This window comes from Wyeomyia smithii, chromosome 3, assembly GCF_029784165.1.
Source record: "Wyeomyia smithii strain HCP4-BCI-WySm-NY-G18 chromosome 3, ASM2978416v1, whole genome shotgun sequence".
Classification (NCBI taxonomy): domain Eukaryota; kingdom Metazoa; phylum Arthropoda; class Insecta; order Diptera; family Culicidae; genus Wyeomyia; species Wyeomyia smithii.
In genome coordinates this window covers 77,540,090-77,557,490 of record NC_073696.1, presented here as the reverse complement: position 1 = coordinate 77,557,490, position 17,401 = coordinate 77,540,090, and the positions used below count along the sequence as shown (strand labels likewise).

The 17,401-nt window shown below is 36.5% G+C and overlaps 2 protein-coding genes across 2 annotated transcripts in view; one reads left to right on the top strand and one right to left on the bottom strand.

Annotated features, from left to right (window-relative positions):
• The window catches only part of LOC129726377 (uncharacterized), a 28,062-nt gene extending 23,988 nt beyond the window's left edge, over positions 1-4,074 (bottom strand). The window contains exon 1 of the mRNA XM_055682994.1: positions 3,757-4,074. Within this exon, the coding sequence (XP_055538969.1) occupies positions 3,757-3,783 (27 nt within the window). The 5' untranslated portion in view covers positions 3,784-4,074. The remainder of the gene's footprint in view (positions 1-3,756) is intronic.
• Positions 4,075-11,872: 7,798 nt separating this feature from the next.
• On the top strand, positions 11,873-14,036 carry LOC129731670 (dnaJ homolog shv). The gene is made up of 4 exons (XM_055691848.1): positions 11,873-12,233; positions 12,489-13,146; positions 13,208-13,418; positions 13,482-14,036. The coding sequence occupies exons 1-4, from the start codon at positions 12,088-12,090 to the stop codon at positions 13,544-13,546; spliced, it is 1,080 nt and encodes a 359-aa protein (XP_055547823.1). The 5' UTR covers positions 11,873-12,087; the 3' UTR covers positions 13,547-14,036.
• The last annotated feature ends 3,365 nt before the right edge of the window (positions 14,037-17,401 follow it).

Sequence of the window (17,401 nt, the reverse complement as noted above, 5' to 3'; positions counted from 1 at the left end):
CACACAAACATATACACCTATACATGCATATATGCAGAAAATGCTCGATTCGTTGAACTGAGTTGAGTAGTATATGACATTCGGCCATTTCAATCATTTTTCTACCTTTTAATTAGCCAGTGATCGTTAGGAGAAAGTCAATATGTTTACTTTCATTATGTGATTTCACATTTTTATGAACAACGGACACAGTTACAATCCGATTGCAATGAAGTTCAATAGCAACCTATGGGGCAACTAGACCTTTCATTTGACACTAATTTTGTGAAAATCGGTTAAGCCATCACTGAGAAAAATGAGTGAGTTTGAACAACCTCAGGATAACTTTTCTTTACATAACTTTTGAACCATATGTTCAATCATAACGAAATTCAAAAGTTAAGGGTTCTGGGGACAGCCCAGAAATCATTTGAAACCAGTTTTATTGAAATCGGTTGTGTGGTTTCTGAGATATTGATGTTACATTTTGATACATAACCTCTAAACTTAAAATCCGATTACAATGAAATTCAATAGCAACCTATGGCGCAACTAGACCTTTCATTTGCAATTAATTTTACGAAAATCGGTCCAGCCATCTCTGAGAAAGGTGAGTGAGAAAAAAAGTTGCACATACACACACACACACACACACACACATACACACATACATACATACATACAGAAAATGCTCAGTTCGTCGAAAAAAGTCAAGTGGTATATGACATTCGGCCATTGGGGCCACTTTCATACCTTCGGTTTTTCCAGTGATTGCTATACCTTTCTAAGAGAGAGGCCCCGGGCCCCCACATTTTTGGGGCCCCCACAAAACGAGAAAAAGTTCTTTTCGCTATCAATAATGAGATTCAATCAAAAGTTTAATTTACAGCAAGAAAATTTAAACAGACCATTCCAATCTGAAACTTTCCTTCAGTTTTATTTTTCCGCGAGCGTCAATATCACAACTACATCCATAAGAGTTCACCTTCGATTCTCTTGGAATGACACACATTAACACATCATTTGAATCGAACCAGCGCGCATGGGAGGTAAAGCAAAGGAAGAAAATAATCCAGAAGTTTTTTTAATGCATTGCTGTTGATTCCAAAGAAAAATAAGCGTACTTTTTTTTTTATTCTCGCTTATTTTCCGTCGGTCTAGTTCCGCCACTGTTGTGGCCAATCACCGACGCCCAGGGAGGCGACTCCACACCCAGGACCCTAACTCACGACCCGTTTATCAACGGACCGGCGCCAACGGCTTTACTTCCTCATGCGATGGAAGGCGTGATCCCAGAGATTTTTCACCTCAGAAAATCTCCCGGTGTCGGCTTGGATTGAATCTAGACCAGTTGAGTTGGTTGTGAGTAGATCACGCCACCTCACAACCATCGACACCTATGTCGGCGGTGGGATTCGAACCCAGGCGTCGAGCGTGGTTGGCGGAGACGTTACCAACCACACTAGGCCCCCGCTCTAAATAAGCTTACTTGTTCGTGTGCAAATTTTATTGACCTGCAGATGTGTGTAGTTTTTTCCTAGTTTCTGTAGATTATTGCTTATATTTGCGCCTTATATTTGCGGTGTCTCTTTAAAATCGTGTGCAAATTTTTGCATGTGGATTGCAATTTTTTCAAATTGCGGTAGGATTTTTTTTAGATATCAAGAAAATTTTTTCGAATTTCAGGTTTGGCTGTAAACAGTAAGCAAGCACCGAATTTATTATTACATTTGTTCAAAATGTGCGATCGCCACAAAACCCCGCGTGTATATCAAAATGGAGCTCGAAAAAGAAGATTACAGAAGAAAAAAATCAAAAACTCTTTAGTGCCTTCAAAAATCATTTTATTTGAGGATTTATTTGAGCCTAATACCCCGTTCACACTACACTCCTTATTACCCGAAATCGGGCCATTCGTGCTCTCGAAGCTATATCACCATGTCATATCCATATCACCTGATATTCCATACAATCGATATCATGTTCGAAAACCAATAAAAACCAGATTTGCAGCAGTTGGCAACACGGCCAACAGACATTTGACGCAACCCTACAAATTTCGAAATTCGCTCTGCATGCGAAATAGAAGGAAGGAAATATTTTTACTCTTGTCATCCCGCACATTTTGACAATTGCTTATGAGAGTTCACATTGGTGTGAGCCAACTAGCTGAAATCTATATCCTAATTACATTGCTCTTGTTGTCTTGTTTTTGCCTTGACCTGTTTTTGTTTTCTTCTCTTTTCAATTACCGAAGTAAATGTCAAACCATATCATCTGACTGTAGAGTGAACACCCGAAGTGATATCCAATATCATCTGGCGATATCAGGAAATCTGCGGCGTAGTCTAAACAAGGCATAATGATCTCGAACGTAACTGGAGAAAGGTCTTTTTCGAAGATGAAGATGAATATGATTGGAAATAGGTTGCGTACGACTATGAAAAATGAAAGGCTGTCAAACTTAGCATTTTTAAGTTGAGAGAACGATATTCTGAAAGAGTTGAATGTTGATTATTTAATTAATAAGTTCTCTGAACAAAAAAACTCTAACAAATTTTTGGTAACTTTCAATACGATTTAACTCGTACGATAAAAAAAACGGTTTTGTTTTATTTCGAGGCCTCCACTGTAAACTGGGCCCCGGGCCCCCACAATCGTAAATCCGGCTCTGCCTCTAATCGTTAATTCACTGATCAAAAATTGAAGCGTCGGTAATCAGTAAATATAGACTAGTGAAATGATCACGCATCACTTCCTGAATGTAATATGAACATATTTTTTATATCTCATTTCAATCGATACTTCTAACATTTCAGCTGACTGACCACTAACACTTCATGTAAACTTAAACAGTAATACGAGATGAATCGGACCGGTTATGTTGGATAATATTAAACACATTTGGAGTAAAAACTGTGTTCGCCATACCACCGAACAGCCGCATCAAGTTTTTTTCAAGAGCACAAACTAAACGAAAAAATCACTTGAATTTTAATTCCATGATTTATCAAATCTTTGACATTTGCTAAAAGGTCGCACCAAAAAATACTTTCCACTCAATACCTGTGTTGTTTGTATTACCTATATATCGGAGTTTTCGAGCTGCTCATAAAATGTAACCCCCCAATTTCAGCATAATGATGCTAGTTTGTGTGGTTTGAGCAGCGGGATGACGTGAATCGATTTTCCTCCCCTATGCACAAACACTTTCCTCACCGTAATGCACTGGGCTGGGAGTGAGGTGAAATGCCTACTCTAATAAGAATTAGATGAACCATAAGAGAAGTACCTACACCTATATTTAATTATGAGAAGAAATTGAAAGTTGCTTATCAAAGACATGAACTAGCAACAATAGACTATTATTTGTAACATTCAATTCGAACTAGGCACTTGGAAACACACTGTCAAAAAAAGAAAACTGTATGAGATTATTTTATTTATAGAAGAACCAATTAACTTGAGACATTTTTCTTCACAGGAAAACATTTTTCATCGGTTGACGTGATTGGATTGATATTCTTTGCACTGAAAAGCATAATAAATCTATTAGGTCAAATATTTAACTTCAGTCAAAATAAAATTGTTAAAGCGTAATTTATCAAAAAAAAGTTAAATAGTGAAGGTACCATGATATTATTCAAGGCAGGTGAAATAATGTGGTTTGAAGTAAATCATTGTTGAAAATGTAGATATTGATTTTAATTGAAATTGCTTGGCTATCATTTCCCATTCGTATTCAATTATGTTACGAATATTAACAGTACAATTTACCTCGATATTAATTGATTTAGTCCACATTCATAATCCTCTTTCATATATAATGGGGTAAGAAAAAGAGAAGTTTCACTTTTCCAGAAAGCCTATGAGATGACGTAGTTTTATCGCAACAAGAATTTATTCACTATTCCAACGGGATTATCATCTGCAGTGTGCAAAAACAGGTTAACTTAATCTTTAAAGGTTTACTGAATAATTGAAATTCCAATAAGGAACAAAAAAGCATTCACTGTGTATATCCAACCAGTGAGTACCGCAAAACACTTCGGCGTGAATGTTACTGACGGAGGATCTGACTATAGGATTGTAGCAAAAGGGAATGCGACTGTCACCAATACACACTCGTTTGCAATGAAATGATCCTTTTTGCCAAAACCATGATTTCAAACTTGACGAAGGATAAAACCCTATGGGGGTGGTTATTTAAAAGTTCTGTTGTGCAATCGCATAAACAGGGTTGGCGATTTGAAAAAATTCTAGGATGGTTTTAAGTAAAGTGCCTACTTACAGGCGTATTCTGCTTTGCTTTTTTCGATATTTTAGCATTACGCGAGAGTTCTTCTCACATTTAGAAATTAAAGTACAGTAAAATGAAACAAAATAAAAAAAAAAAATCAAGCTAGTACTCTAATAATCAGGAAAAGGAAGTTTTCTATCTATGCTAATTGTAACGTTTGAAGCGAGTCGAAAAAAATTATGTGAAGCACAAAAATGATTCTTTTTTTCTCAATTTCGATTTACGGTCAAAAAAAAATTTTAGTGGAAAGATATAGTTATTTCAGTTAATCTGTATATACTAACACTTACACCGAGACTCAAACAAAATAAGGGGACACGTTATTTTGGCAGTTGTTTTTCGAAATCTCGGTAATACCTCGTTTTATGTAACAATGTTAAGCACCTCTATGGCATCGCGCCAGGTTTCAAGGGCTAACATCTCAACGTGTGTGTAAACGAGATAGCTTATCACCGCCACTTCTCATACACCCAGGGGACTATAAACGTTAACATTTTGCCTACCAATCATAAATTCATAACGGTATCAATACTTTATTTCATATGCTTACAAAACCTATCTTATTCATAGAAAGTGCACATTGTACTGAAAACAAACGTTGAGTTCTTGTTTTTTTTCCATCTAAAACGATATTTATTCGAGAATAAGTATACCGATAATTCACGCAAAAATTGTACTGTGCGTAACCACATCAATTTTGCGCCTTTTCAGAGCATTTTTTGTACCGTTTCGGAACCAGTACAACAGAAATGTGTTGTTCATAACGCATTTGGTGCTCTAGTGAATGTTCAATGTATGGGACGGCTCAAAATCAAAACACTCTTAACCGGTGCTACACTCAAAAAAATCAACATGTCCGATTGACGTGTAAAATCACGTAACGGGCCTGTCGAAACCGAACGAAATATTTTACGTGACGGTAATAAACTTGACGTGCATTATTTGCAACACCTCTAGACGGAGTTGACAACATTTACCTATTTTTCACGTTGACTAATTTGGCGTGTTTGTGTTGGTGGAGCTCGGTCGTGTTTGTGTAGGTGGTATTTGTTTTCACGTGATTGACACGCACGAAAATTTCTTGCGAAATGGCGTCAACGAGCGAACAGAATTTAAGTGGAGGTGGCTACAAATCGTTTTCTCCGGTTGTGCTATTGGAATTGTTGGAAAAAACTGAAGAAGGCAAAGAGATTATCAACAGAGCAAGCGCCGGAGAACTGTCGGAAGCAAAACAGTTCCAACTTGCTGGAATAGTTGCAAAATACCACTTGACGCACAAAAAAAAACTTTGCGCTGAGGATTAGAGACGTACACTCTTGCAATTTGCACAGCATGTAAATCCGAGAAATACGTAGGTTGAATATTTTTAATACCTTTATTGAAAAAACAAAATAATTGATATACTTTTACACTCTTTGTGACAGGATAGTTACTACATAGCTAGAAGAGGCGACAGACGGAACCACGCACATAGGGGTATTTGAGTGCAAAAGTTGGAATAAATTGCAAAATTCAAAATTATTATTGAACCCCCATAATTAATACCACTAGATTCATAGATAGTGGGGATATCCCATGGCAACTATTTTGCTTTAATTTGTTTTGTTTTTGGCTCACATCAGCTGTCAAACTAGAAGGTAAAAGCAAAGCAGATTTTGAATACGAAGTTTTGTGATTTTTTAGGTGGAATTTATAATACTGGTGATTTTATTCAGCCTGTTTCGAATATGGATCTTCAAATGAGAGGTATACATTAGGTTTTGAACATTTTAGATGGAGGGTTTGGTGTCTTGTTGACTGTATATTTTGCATTGCCAGTTATGAATATTTTACCTTCCAAATTGAACTTCGAAATTGTTTTTTTCTATGTTCTGGACGTTTCTGTGCACAAACAAACTCATTTTTAGGTAAATACGAGTGTCCTTAAACACGTCCAGAAAAAAAAACTTGCGCATGTTTGCGCGTTTAGGATGTATCATAATTTTATGCAATCCTATGCAATTTTTTTTTAATTTATGAGTTATTTTTTTTGAAATCGCGACGTGTTTTCAGACACCGAAAAAAACTTTCATAGGAAACTTTTTTAAAAATGGCTTCAAGAATCCTCTGCCACACCATGGAATGAAAAATTTAGTTTTTTTGAAGGCGAAGTTTTTCCAAATAATGAATCGTTCTTAAAATCGCAATGTTCGGTCAACTGTTTTGTATACAGGTCAATTGCGAGGCTAATACTACGATCGTAAGGGACCTGGGCGTAGTCTTAGACTCCAAGCTTACATTCATAGAACATTATAACACAATAATCAACAAAGCAAATAGTATGCTGGGCTTTATAAAACGCTTCGGCCATAATTTTCAAGACCCATATACAATCAAACTATTATATATTACATACGTCCGACCAATTCTGGAATACTGTAGCATTGTATGGAATCCCTATATTGTAACACATACAGAACGCATTGAATCTGTCCAAAAACAATTCCTTTTGTACGCGCTTCGTAAACTAATTTGGACAGCATTTCCCTTACCATCATATGAAGCACGCTGCATGCTTATAGACATACAAGCACTTAAAGAACACCGCGAACTTTCAATGCTTTACTTTATTAATGACATTATTTCTCAACGCGTGCAATCTTCTTAATTATTATTGCAACTAAATTTTTATGCACCCAGTCGTCAATCAAGAAATCAATCAAGAAATCGTAAAATATTTTCGGAAAACTCTCACAGAACTAACTACTCAAAAAATGGCCCAATTAATCGCAATTATGTGTCCACAGTCCAAATAAGCACTGACGAAGGCACTAAGTAAGTGTTGAAATACGTTTATGCACGTGATAAGTAAAAAGTGATAGAACTTAATAGTGAAAGTGGATAAAAAGTGTAATGTGTAGTAAAAAAAGTTTTCTATCACTGCTACGTAGGTATTAATTATCTTTCAATTATAATTTTCATATTAAAGACATAGAAACTGCTAAATATGAAAATTTCGGCGTTATTGTGCAGGAAAATAATTTAGATAATTTAGCCAGTGAATATTTAGAACATTTAAGATATCATCACCAAGTGCCAGTAACCTATCGATACACTTGTAGTATAGCATCCTGCAGACACATTTTCACGAACTGTCACCCTTTTCGAAAACATACAACGGCATGCAGAACGTGAAAAGTGCAATTCCTCAGCTCAGCAAACATGTTTACAAACAGATGAGAGAAGATGTACAGATTTTAAAAGTTTTCCGCCACAAGAAGTCACATCTTTAGACGATACATCTTTAGTAATATCAAAACCAACTAATGATAACTTTCGTTGTACTCAATATATTGATACCGTGCGATCTTCTGCAGTACAGTTAACATTGGGATTGTATGCTAAAAATAAGATTGCTCGCAAAAACGTTCATCAGATTCAAAGCGATGTTGCTCAAATGATATGTAGTTTAGCAGAAGGGTTGGAAAACATGCATTTCATTCACCGGAGTGCCGAGGATGAATTTAACTTCAAATGCTACATAAACCAGATGAAAAACATATTCGATCCTGTAAACACTGACTACAAGTTTTTTGAATATTTAAAAAATTCGGGGAAACTGGCACTTCCAAGAGTTATAGCTCTCAAAAATCATAACGAGACTGCATCAGAACCATTGAATTTTCAAGAAGATCTACCAGAAGAGAGAAAAAATTTCGTTGTAGTAATGCCGATAAAATATCAAATTGAAAACTTTCTTAACTGTGATGGAGCACTAAATGTAATACTGACGAATACAAGTAAACTGGAGAGGAATGTAATGATAGAGAATTATACGAACGGAAATAATTGGAAAGTTTTACGGAGGAAATACAAAAACGATTTGGTCGTCCCCATATGGTTGTATGCCGACGAGTTCGAAGTGAACGACAGTCAGAGTTCGCATAGTAACAGACATGCTATCTGTGGTCTTTATTACAGTTTTCCGACTCTGCCCAACGAGTTTGCATCAAAACTGAAAAATATTTTTGTGGCGGGGATGTTAAGGAAGGTGGACATAAAGCAAGAAGATATTACCAAATTAATTTCACCTCTAATTCGTACTTTTAAGGACCTTGAAAATGAAGGTTGACTTTCTCATCGATGGCGAATATAAAAAAGTTCGATTCGTTCTTTCTTTGCTAACAGGAGACAATTTAGGTATACATACTATGTTATCTTTAGCAGGTGGTTTTAATGCCACATTTTTCTGCAGATTTTGTAGGAGGCCCAAAGATCTACTTAAAAGAGACGTTATTGAGTATTCTGACTGTCTGAGACGGAGGTAAGATTATGATGAAGACGTTACCACAAATTCACTTAGTGAGACAGGCATAGCTAGGGAATCGGTGTTTAATAGTTGGCCTTCCTTTCATGTTGTTGAAAACAAAACCGTAAATCCCATGCACGATTTTTTTAGCTCGGGAATTTGTATGTACGGCTTCACTAAAATCCTCAATCATATTATTTATAGTAAAAAATATCTGACGTTGAAACAATTTAACGAACGTCGTAGAGAAATCAGTAAAACATGTATAGACATTGAACTCAAAAGGTTGCCAGATGTTTCGGAATATTTCGTCAGTCGCAAAAAATGTAAATCTGTGTCGTTCAAAATGACATCCGCTGAAATGCTCATTTTCACTCATTATTTCACTTTTATTGTTGGACAGTATGTTCCTACTGATGATATGGTATGGAAATTCTGTACTGTAATGATACGACTAATCGATTTCTGTTTAAAATCTTCGTTTTCATTGGAAGACCTATCTAGATTAAAACATCTTATAGAAACACACCATTCTTTATATATTCAGCTATTTAACGAAGATTTAAAACCAAAGCATCATTTTTTAATTCATTATCCTACTGTCATACACGAGTCAGGCCCCGTCTATAAAATGATGTGCTTCAGAAATGAAGCGAAGCACCGTAGTTTTAAACAGCATGCTCATGTTATGCCATCTCGTAAAAATCTTGGCTACACACTATGCATGAGATCATCTCTGGAATTTACCTATAATGTTCTGAACAAAACATTTCTTAAAAAAGATGTTGATAGTAAGTTTTATATGGCAGATATTCGCATGCGACACTATTTTCCTCAGCTCATCCAACCATCGCAATTAATAACTGATTATAACATCATGTTGTCAACCAACGCTTTTTTCAAAGGAACTGAGTATAGAGCAGGAAATTTCATGACAATGTTTCAGAAGAATGTTATAAATTTGTTTGAAATTTTGGATATCATACTAGTTGAGAATTCGTTACATGTAATTGCACGAGCATGGGATGTAGGACAATATTATGAGCACTTTTTAGCATACGAAGCCGATAATGTACTAGGCTTAGTAGACGTTTTCGATATTCAAATTTTTGACAGCCAACCTGTATCTTTGCACCGTATAGGAGGAGCGTACATGTTTCGAGCAAAGAATAATTATAACGAAAGAATGTCATATTAAACTGTATTTACGAATAAAAATATTCTGTGACATCGCTATCTTTTATTCTGAGTACCCTTTAATTTTGCAAAATGCATCACATTTACTTTTAAACACGATACAAAAGACTGGCTGAAATTAGACACCTTTGTTGGCGAGTGATAAAAATTATATTGAGACAATGTAATGTGGAAAATATTTTTATTGTCACCTACGAAAACAACTTGTTTACCTTCTAGGGTTGATTTGAAATACATGTTAAAAAGATAGGATCACTAGTAACTATCACCAAGAATACACGTCAACAGAACGAGGAAATCACGTAAATCTTACATGGTAAATCATGTAGATCAATAATTAAGGTTGCTCCAAATCCACTTACATGTGACGTGAATAGTTAGTGGATGAATACTACATAGTTTTTCACGTAGATCGGACGTGTCGATTTTTAAGAGTGTAGTATTGCCATGATGATTTGTACTGGTATTGGTAATATTTTCCAGAATGCTGCTATCGTTAAAGCAGTGCAAGCAGTAATCAATACTGATGATCTTGGTACTGACTAGGTCGATGCAAATGTGAACTGATCGATTCACTATCATGAATCCGGTCATTCAAATACATCATCGAATTAATAACAATTGAAAAGACATTGGATTTGTTTAAAACATTTTGCATCTAACGACGACTCTGGTTTTATTCATATGCATTCGGTTCCACGTTACTGGCACCAGCGTCAGTAAATTCTGTTGCAACAAGGCTCGCTATTGGCTGTTTCGGTTGCTGACGGTGATCAGGGGTGCACGAGCCTTTGATACGCACCGACTCGCGAAAGTAACCAGCGGTTTTTTGAGCGCCCCAAAAATGGTCACACCACGATTTTGTGTGTATTATACATATTCTGATTTCGAGCTCTGTCGAAATGTTCATTACGCAACTGTTGCGCTATCCTTTGACACATTTGTTGTGCAAAGGCAGAGCATTTAATGTGCGTTTTGAGAGGACACATTGGTTGATGTAAGCTTGAACTTTTGCGTGTATGGAACGTTTGCCCTATTCTATTTAGATCAGGTCAATCCAACCAAAAAGTGGATACCAGAAACGCTGGTACCAGAATCAATGAGTGGCAGATGGGAATGGTATGGAGTTTGACAGCCATACGAGCCCCTTGCATACACCTTCATCTAACAGCTGAAAGCGGGCACAAATGAGATTTAGCCTAGGACATAAGTTCATTGTCATTCACTGTTATTCGGTATATCCCTAATAAATAGGAACCATAAACGGACGATAATCTATATGGTTTAACGATACGATAACCCAGACAGTTCGGACTATACCCCGAATGGGCTGTTAAGCATGTTGTTATGGTTATTGATTATGCGGGATGTCAATAGCTCGATGTTTAGCGAGGTCTCTGTAAAATGATATCAAATATCAAGAGTTGGTACTTTCGTTTACTGAACTCAGAAATTTCATGCATTACCAATATTTCTGGCAATGAACTTTACAATATATTGGTAAACATGGTACCACAGACAGACGTCCAAGCAAGAGCAAAATTGATCGAAAATTCCGTGTAAATTTTCAAAGAGAATTGTGTTATAAATCACTCGTATACTAGCGCCGCCTGGTGACCTTATCGCTACAATACATTTTTTTTCGCTGGTGTATGAGGCTGGCGTCACTGGTAGCGCTATCTGGTTACGAATTGCTACAAAAATCTCTACACAAGTTTGGAACTCAGCTTGGACGTCTGTCTGCGATGGTACCTTAGTTTAAAATTCACTGAAACATTATTATTGCTGTATTGCTTAAATTTTACAGTATTGGAGACTATAACTGCAATGTTGCATTCACTTATTAAAATAGTATAAAAATACTCTACTGTCTTGTCGTGGTGATTTAATCGATTTATATATTGCCTCATGGTTTTTCGTCAAATGGATTTTATACGTAACGTATTTGAATCCTATTCCCTGAAAAAAGCGTACACCTCATAATTCAGTATCATGATCAATCTCGGTGGTATGGTGTCACGGGTGTCACACGCAATGTTTATGAATGAAAAGCTATCTTGACCAATCAGAAAACACCAACGAATGCCGGACTGCTTGACAGCAGGGCATGCTGTCAGATAGAAGAAATTTTGTTACGGTACACGAAGCACCGAGGAATACTGCATAACATTTAGTTCTTCTCGAATTAGAGGGGAGTGATTAGTGTATTTAGAAAATTCTAATTTAAATGAGTCTTTCTATGAAAGATCTATAGCAAAATAACGTTTGTATATAGAATACGTATTCACATTCAACCACGTAATAGGTGCATTGAGTTGTGAAAATGAAATCCTTTGTCGTGTGGGGGAGTATTTTACTACATGTAGCATTAGTTCTATTGGTGCAAGAAGTTTCTGCTGGTAGAGATTTCTATAAAATTCTAGGCCTTCGAAAAACGGCTAGTAAAAACGAAATTAAAAAGGCATACAGGTAATTATTATTGCATATATACCACATTTATTAGTTTTAATATGTACACCTTGAAATTTGTTTTAACGTGAACGTAGAAAAATTAAATTGAGGATTTAAAAATTAGAGAAGTCAGTAATTTAAAGTGATATAACTAGGTGTCAGGTTATAATCCAATATCGGAATTAAGTTGCTCATGTTGTGCATACTAGAGTTTTAACATTATCCTATCAGCTATTCTTCGAAGACGATTAGAAACTAACATTACTTTTGCAGGAAATTAGCTAAAGAACTTCATCCGGACAAAAATCAAGACGACCCAGACGCGTCGCAAAAATTCCAGGACTTGGGCGCGGCATACGAAGTGTTATCTGATGAGGACAAACGCAAACTGTACGACCGGTGCGGCGAAGAGTGCGTCAAGAAGGAAGGTATGATGGACAACACTGATCCATTTGCACACTTCTTCGGTGATTTTGGGTTCGGCTTTGGTGGCGGACAGGAACAGCGGGAAACGCCGCGTGGAGCTAACATCGTGATGGATTTGTATGTGACGCTCGAGGAGCTGTTCAATGGGAATTTTGTGGAAATTACGCGCAACAAACCGGTAATGAAACCGGCACAGGGCACACGGAAGTGTAACTGTCGTCAAGAAATGGTTACCCGGAATCTCGGCCCTGGGCGGTTTCAGATGATGCAACAAACTGTTTGTGATGAGTGCCCCAACGTGAAACTTGTAAACGAAGAACGCACGATTGAGATAGAGATTGAACAAGGAATGGAAGACGGCCAGGAAACAAGATTTTCCGGCGAGGGAGAACCTCATATTGATGGTGATCCGGGAGATTTGATTCTGAAAATCCGAACAGTTCCTCATCAAAGGTTTGAACGTCGTGGAGATGATTTGTACACCAACGTGACCATTAGTTTACAGGTTTGTTTCAGTTCATTTCAGGGTAATGGTTAGTATTATAATTCATTATTTTTACAATTAGGATGCTTTGATTGGATTCAAACTTTATATTGATCATTTGGATGGTCACAAGGTTTCTGTTGAAAGAGAGAAAGTTACCTGGCCGGGAGCTAGAATTCGGAAGACCGGCGAAGGTATGCCCAATTATGAGAACAACAATCTTCGAGGAACTTTGTATATTACATTCGATGTAGAGTTCCCAAAGACTCAGTTGAGTGACAGTGAGAAAGAAGGTATATATAGTTTTTTACATTTTTAACCATGATTCACACTATTTTGTTTTCTTCCTGTTGCAGATATAAAAAATTTGTTAAGTCAACCATCTGTAAACCGGGTATACAATGGTCTTCGATTTTCATAAATAAAACCGACTGGGCATTAGAAACTTCTGTGAACTCTTTTTTACTCGTAAGTTAAAAAAACTTGTATCGAAATTGCGTACTTGATAGTTAAACTTTCACACAATTTGCAACTATTCATAATGCTTGCCGAAACGTGAGCTGAAAAATCTATAAGAGGCTTCTGCCCCGCGAAATACTTTAATTAAGCATAGATTTTTAAAGTAAATTATTGAGAAAAGCATTTATGTTACAAGTGAAATGTAACCGGAGCTTTCTAGAAAAAAAAAAAAATAGTTTCAGCAATTGAGCGTTTGATTGTGATGAACAATTTCTGTACATACGTGTTGTAGAATAAAATAATTCAATGAATGAAAAAAGAGCTATCAAAGTGCACAAAATTGTCAGAATATGTAATTATTTAACGAATGTCACCGGCGGTTAGTGAGCGACTAGACCTGGAATTAGTAATCCAATGACAATTAAATATAAGTAAAATAACTACACACCAAACTGGTTTTAAGCTATCATTGTCTCTGCGTCCTTCATTGTATATTTGAAAATACGTTTATGTACGTTTGTTCGTTACGTTACCATGAACAACGTAACGAACAAAATCCAATATTTTAACTTACTCTTTCTACTGGCTGCGTGAGATATGTAGGGGGCTATTACCGAAGACGGGGCTAGCGGCAAGTTACTTGTCTGACCAATTTTGTTTCTAGGTTTCCGGATTGCTAAGGCTAAGTTAATATTTGAGACATTTGCCAAAGACTTATCATACACAATTCTCGGTACGTGCGAAGAAAACTCGACAAACAATTTTGTTATATACCAGCTTATTAAGCTGTAGTTCAATCGAGATCCGCCTAATAGCAGCTTAAATCAACAGATTGATTGTTGGGAATGAAGACCGCCCGAAATCAAGTCTGTTGCTAGATTTATTTTATAGAACAAATTCTACTGAAACCCAGAAGAGAAACAACTTTCTTCTGCGATTTTGCCCTTGTCCTATTCTAGCCTTTTTGTTTGGCTTTATCGCTATCCTCGTTTGTTACCTACTCATATTGCTGACATAGGGTTGTCATTTTTTCTCCCGTGGTAAACAAGGTGTCTAATACCAGCACTTTTTTGCATAGAAATTTTGCATAGGGACTTTTTTCGAGCAGACAAAGCTGTTGAGGTAAATTGAATATTGTTTTCGAATTGATAGCAACGTGCATTGCGTGGTGAGCGGTATCGCTAATGATAGCAGTAAAACACTTCATCTCCAAAGTTGTTTTCTTCTATTCTTTTTCTTTTTTTTTTATTCTTCAATATTTTCTCGCACTCACTTTTCCACAGCAACGCAACCCATGTTGTCGCCAGCACACACACTAGCATGCGTTAGTTCTACCTTTTTTTAAAATAGGGGGGATGTTTTGTGTTTTACTGTGTGTTCTGTCACAAACGGTGACATATCAACACTATTACATATGTTTTAAGCTTTATTTCATTAAAAAAATTGTAATTGCTTCCGCAGTTAAGTGAATATAATTGTAGAAAAGTTGTGAACCTACTTGTCAAGAAAAAAAAGGAATTTGAAGTTAAACCTTAATCTAATCTTACACCTATCTTACTGACTATAAAGTGGGCTAATCGTTGTAATTAAGGATTGTGTCGATTTTTGTTTCCACATTAGTAAGCCTGTGTAGGTCATTCGTGCTTAACCAGCGAGGACGCTTCAATATCATTTTCAGAAGTTTGTTCTGAAACCTTTGAAACATCTTCTTTCTGGTTGTACAACAACTTGTCTAGATGGGTACTGCATATAACATTGCTGGTCAAAATATTTGTTTGTAAATTAACAGTTTATTCTTGAGACAAAGTCTAGAATTTCTGTTGATAAGAGGATACAAACATTTTATATATTTATTGCACTTTGTTTGGATTTTCTCAATGTGCTCCTTGAGGGTGAGATTTTTATCATAAATTAGCCCTGAATATTTAACTTGGTCAGACCAATTTAAGATTGCACCATTCATCTTAACAACATGATTATTGGTGGGTTTTGAGAAAAGAAACTCTTGGTTTATGGGGAAAAATAATTAATTGTGTTTTTAATGCATTAGGAGAAATCATCCATTTCTACAAATATGATGAAAATATATCTAGACTTTTTTGCAGCCTACTGCATATGACACGAAGGCTTTTTCCTTGTACGCAAATGCTTGTATCGTCACAAAACAGAGATTTCTCACATCCTGGTGGTAAATCAGGAAGATCAGAAGTAAAAATATTATATAAGACTGGGCCCAAGATACTTCCTTGAGGTACACCAGCTCTAACAGGCAATCTATCAGATCAGATTTAAATAGTTAACCTGAAGAGTGCGATCAGTCAAGTAACTTTGTATCATTTTTGTGATGTAAAGAGGAAAACGGAAATTGGACATTTTAGCTATCAAACCTTTATGCCAAAAACTGTCGAATGCTTTTTCTGTGTCTAGAAGAGCAGCTCCAGTGGAATAACCTTTAGATTTATTAGTACGAATCATATTAGTAACTCTCAGTAACTGATAAGTAGTCGAATGCCCGTGGCGAAATCCAAACTGCTCATTTGCAAAAATTGAATTTTCATTGATATGTGTCATCATTCTATTAAGAATCATTCTTTCAAAAAGTTTGCTTATAGAAGAGAGTGAACTAATTGGACGATAATTAGTTCCACCTTTGTTTAGGTGACTGCACTGCCAAAACTGTCGCTCGATTTCAGGCAGAGTTACAAGTGTTTTTGATACGATGTTTAATTTTAAAATTTTGTTTAGGAGCTATAAGCTTAGATCATTGATATCCAACACAACCAACAATACGGGCAACACTACTGGTATTGAATATATATAAAATTTTGTGCAAAAGAGGAGTTGAAGTGCTACCGAATTTCAGTTTGCACATACATCACTTAACAGGAATGGAACAAACACTATACAACGCAAACAAGTTTCAACAGTCAGAGTGCATGCAGATTAAATTATCATTTTACTCATTATTCTAGCGCAAAACGAGAAAGAGTTTTTTTGTCGATAGTCTCAGTTTTTGTGATACTTGGCGATAGTCTCAGTTCTTGTGCTGTGCGATAACAATAGCCTGCAATATATCGGCAGAAACATCTTTTGCACACTGGTAGGGGCAGGCTACCCCGCCAGTGATCTGATACGCAGCTGATATATCAGCAAGAATAATTCTCCCGCACCGCTGTTACCCCGCTAGCAGCACGGACCGCCATACGATCGAGCGAGTGGAAGTTAACTACAAGTGGCATCTACAAGGTCGCGTGTAGGATACGGCCACTGTGTCACAACACGAAGCTGGATCGTCATTGTTTGTTCTGCGGAGACACTCGATTGATCCTACTATCAGTCGTGAGGTCGTGACTTAGACGTTCGGTGAAGTATTCACTTTAGAATTTTTATCATTATTATTAATATTATTATTATTATTATTATTATTGTTATTATTATTATAATTATTATCATTATTATTAGTATTATTATTATTATTATTATTATTATTATTATCCGAATTTCGCACTTCTCAGCATATTGCTGGACCATTTCACCTACCCCGGGCTATCTTGAATGCCAAATGGGTTAGGCTCGGTGGATTCGTCAAGTTTGATCCTAATCCTAATACGATCTGCTTTAGTTGGATGTGTTGTGGTGATTCAGAAACCTTCGTACCGTGTTGCAGGTCCCAAGAACCACTGCTTTCTGTATGCTGTGTAGTTCATTTCTCAGCTCCAACTCGTCCAGGGAATTTATAAGGGCATAGGGAACCAGTCCAGTAGCAGAGATTACTACCGGGACTATACGTACACCCTCAAGGTACCACATCTGCCTC

Bases quoted from the DNA above. Each gene is read 5' to 3' on its own strand.
- LOC129731670 (XM_055691848.1), top strand. From the start codon at position 12,088: ATGAAATCCTTTGTCGTGTGGGGGAGTATTTTACTACATGTAGCATTA. The intron at 13,147-13,207 runs GTTTGTTTCAGT...TTTTACAATTAG, and splicing joins ACGTGACCATTAGTTTACAG to GATGCTTTGATTGGATTCAA. The intron at 13,419-13,481 runs GTATATATAGTT...TTCCTGTTGCAG, and splicing joins GAGTGACAGTGAGAAAGAAG to ATATAAAAAATTTGTTAAGT.